At 39.6% G+C, this 3,701-nt stretch overlaps 1 protein-coding gene across 1 annotated transcript; it reads left to right on the top strand.

The window, feature by feature from the left end:
- Window positions 1-563: 563 nt before the first annotated feature.
- Window positions 564-2,473, top strand: LOC126692325 (uncharacterized acetyltransferase At3g50280). The gene has a single exon (XM_050387892.1). The coding sequence runs from the start codon at window positions 728-730 to the stop codon at window positions 2,165-2,167; it is 1,440 nt and encodes a 479-aa protein (XP_050243849.1). The 5' UTR covers window positions 564-727; the 3' UTR covers window positions 2,168-2,473.
- The last annotated feature ends 1,228 nt before the right edge of the window (window positions 2,474-3,701 follow it).

Below are 3,701 nucleotides of genomic sequence, written 5' to 3' on the forward strand. Positions count from 1 at the left end.
TTTCTGATCTGTGGGTTTTTTCTACTTGTATTTCTACTCGCTTTTTCTTTCTGGTTTTTCTGCTCTTTTTTTTGGTTCTTCTTTGCTAGTTCTTGATGAGTTTTGGTCACGGTGGTGGGCTTATGGCGCTATGCGGTTGTTTCCATGACTATGATAGTGGTTGTGATTGCAATTGCATTATAACTTTTTGAATCATATATTATTTTATTATGTTAAATACTAAAATAAAATTATTAATATTAAGTGTTATATAAAATAGAATAAATAAAGTAACTTTTTATAATATAAATTATTAAATTTTTAAAATCACTAATATTTATGCTTACATATAATCCAGAGCGTCACAAATCTCAACACTAGCTTTTACAGTTAGAAAAAAAAAAAAAAACCTTGAAGTTGTTGGCGCCATGTGTACTCCTTCTCCTACACCCTCACTGGCCACGTCACCATTATAAAACATCATACACAAAAAAGAGGTCCAGTCATAAAGAGATAAGAAAAATAAGCCTGTAACTAGTTGCCACTAACAAGTTGTTAGTAACAACCATTCAAGGAAGTACAACAAAGCCTCACCTCAAGTGCGTGAATCCTTCAGCAAAAAAAAAAAAAAAAAAGGTGCGTGAATCCAATTCCTCTATTTAAACACCTTCAACTCCAAGCTTTCCCTCTCACACTTACACGCACTCTTTGTTTTAACACTATAAACCCCCATTCAACATAAAAAAAAATGCCTTCTTCTTCGGTGTCTATAGTTTCAAAATGCACCATATGCCCACAAAAAAAATCAGAATCCAACACTAAAAAACCGCTTCTTAAGCTCTCAGTTTCAGACTTGCCTATGCTCTCCTGCCACTATATTCAAAAGGGTGTTTTACTCGCTTACCCACCTTACTCTCTAGACGACCTCGTTTCATTCCTCAAACACTCTCTCTCCTCGGCTCTCACTCACTTTCCCGCCTTAGCTGGCCGTTTGGTAACGGACTCTAACGGCTACGTTCACGTCGAGTGTAACGACGCCGGCGTCGATTTCATTCTTGCCAGGGCCAAACACCTCTCTACCAAACCGATCCTCTCCCCGTTACATGACGTCCCTGGCTGTTTCAGGGAGTTCTTCGCTTTCGACAGGACGTTAAGTTACTCGGGGCACTTCAGGCCCTTGGTTGCCGTTCAAGTAACGGAGCTATCTGACGGCGTTTTCATCGGCTGTACCGTTAATCACGCCGTTACTGACGGAACCTCCTTCTGGCATTTCTTCAACACCTTCGCTGAGATTTGCAAAGGCGAGACGAAGAAGATTACGAAGCTGCCGAATTTCGGCCGCGACACCGTGTTTAACTCGCCGGCGGTGCTCGAATTCCCTCCCGGCGGCCCGAAAGTCACTTTCTCCGGCAACGAGCCTTTGCGCGAGCGAATCTTTCACTTCACTAGAGAATCGATTCTGAAACTGAAACTCAGAGCTAACAGCAGCAGCAACGGTAATAATAACTATAATAATCAGTTACAGAAAGTTACGCGCAGTAACGGTCACGACGAATCCGCCGAGATTCTCGGGAAGCAATGCAACGACTTGGCTTGGAGAGCCGTTAAGAATCGGGCGGCGGAGATTTCGTCGTTCCAGTCCCTCTGCGCTCAGCTGTGGAGATCGGTGACGCGTGCGAGGAAATTAGATACCAACAAAACGACGACGTTCCGTATGGCGGTGAATTGCCGCCACCGCCTCGAGCCGAAGATGGATCCTTACTACTTCGGCAACGCGATTCAGAGCATCCCGACCGTCGCGACGGTCGGAGACGTTGTCAATCGAGATCTACGGTGGTGCGGGGATCTCCTACACAAAAACGTAGTGTCGCACGATAACGAAACGGTGCGTCGCGGAGTCAAGGACTGGGAGAGAGAGCCGAGGCTTTTTCCGTTGGGGAATTTCGACGGTGCAATGATAACGATGGGAAGTTCGCCGAGATTTCCGATGTACGATAACGATTTCGGGTGGGGCAAACCTTTGGCGATACGGAGCGGTGGAGCTAATAAATTCGACGGTAAGATTTCGGCTTTTCCGGGAAGAGAAGGCAACGGAAGCGTGGATCTGGAGGTGGTTTTGTCGCCGGAAACGCTGGCCGGACTTGAATCCGATTCGGAGTTCATGCAATATGTATCGGAACCGGTTTAATTTTAGTTATAAAATAAAAGGGCAAAACTGTCATATCCCCACTTTTCTGTTTTTCACGGTTAATTGTGGCGGGTATGGGTGGAATTTGGACCGTTAAAGACTGTGATGTTACGGGTCGTTGGATTTGAATGCTCTGGATAGGTGGACGGTTGTGATTGTTTTTGTTTGTATCCTCAAGTGGGAAATGAATAGTCAAAGCGGGGACGTTTTGGCTGTTTGTACTTTGTAACGAAAAAAGTTTGTTGGTGTGTATTGGATTGGTACTGTTTTGGCCAATTTGGACTGAGAAATATCTTTTGATCAAAATCCTTGTACGTGTTTTTATCGCCTTCTATGTGTGACTGTTGACTGGTACTGAGCCCATTGCAGTGAAAAACTTAGGTAATAAAGTATCTTGGATGCAGTAGATTAGATTTATTAATAATGCGTTCGAGCAGCAGAATTTTTGTATGTGAGTTTCGATTTCAGAAATGCTATATTTACAATACTTGTGACAGATTGTTATTAAGTATTATTGATAGGTAAAAATGTAATTTTAATTATAGATTTAAATTATAATAACTAATAACAACTTGTTACTTAAAATTTGTTGTAAATGTGTTATAAAAATGTTGTAAATGTAGTCATTCTCTTTGAATTTGGTTCTGGATTGGTTGGGTCATTAGCATGATAAAAACGGAACATTATTTGCGGTTTCAACCACAGCAGCATTCACCTCAACAGGTGCATTTTGAATAGTAGCTCATTATTAGTAGTAGGTATCGTTTCAATGATAGGCAGTGCCTGTATTGGTAGCATTGGTTCTTGGAACATAAGTCATTCTCAATATGCTTTAATAGACTACTCATAGAAACTCTTTAGGAGTCAAATTATTAAAATCAAAATATCTTATTTTGATAGTTTAAAAAGATCAACGATAAGGATTTTAAACTCTGAAGCCTTTGAATTTGAAATAATATCTAAACCTATGAAATTTAAAATCAAATTCAAATCTAAATTCAAGTACCCAAATGTAACATAATTGAATTCAAAAACTTTGTTGTTGTTGACCAATTAAACATAAATAGTATTATATTTTTCAAATAAATAAATAAATTTAAAACAACTATATGTTTGAATTCAACTAAAAACTAATAATATACTCGTAATTAGTAAAATATGATATGTGTATATTACGGTAAACATACGGACGGGTACAATTCGGTATCTTTCAATAAAAGTACATTTCAAAATTTTGGCATAAAAATACGGAAACGGAAAAGTAACATGGTATTAAGCGTTTCTTTTTTAAAAGTTCGTATAAAAAAAAGATAGAAACATTTAGCATATATTTTGTAAGGACCAAAAAAACTAGCAGCCTAAGCCCACTTAGAATAATGGCTGGATCAGTCCAACCGTGGCCCAAAATAATGAATTTGTATGAGCAGGAAACAAACAACCAAAGCGGGGCTCCCCCCGAGAAGGAAAATAAGGAAGAAAAGATAGACTTGTTTAAATGGATGAACCGCTTTTTCTCAATGCAAGTTGGCCCAAA

The sequence above is a fragment of the Quercus robur genome, chromosome 7, assembly GCF_932294415.1.
Source record: "Quercus robur chromosome 7, dhQueRobu3.1, whole genome shotgun sequence".
In the NCBI taxonomy this organism is placed as follows: domain Eukaryota; kingdom Viridiplantae; phylum Streptophyta; class Magnoliopsida; order Fagales; family Fagaceae; genus Quercus; species Quercus robur.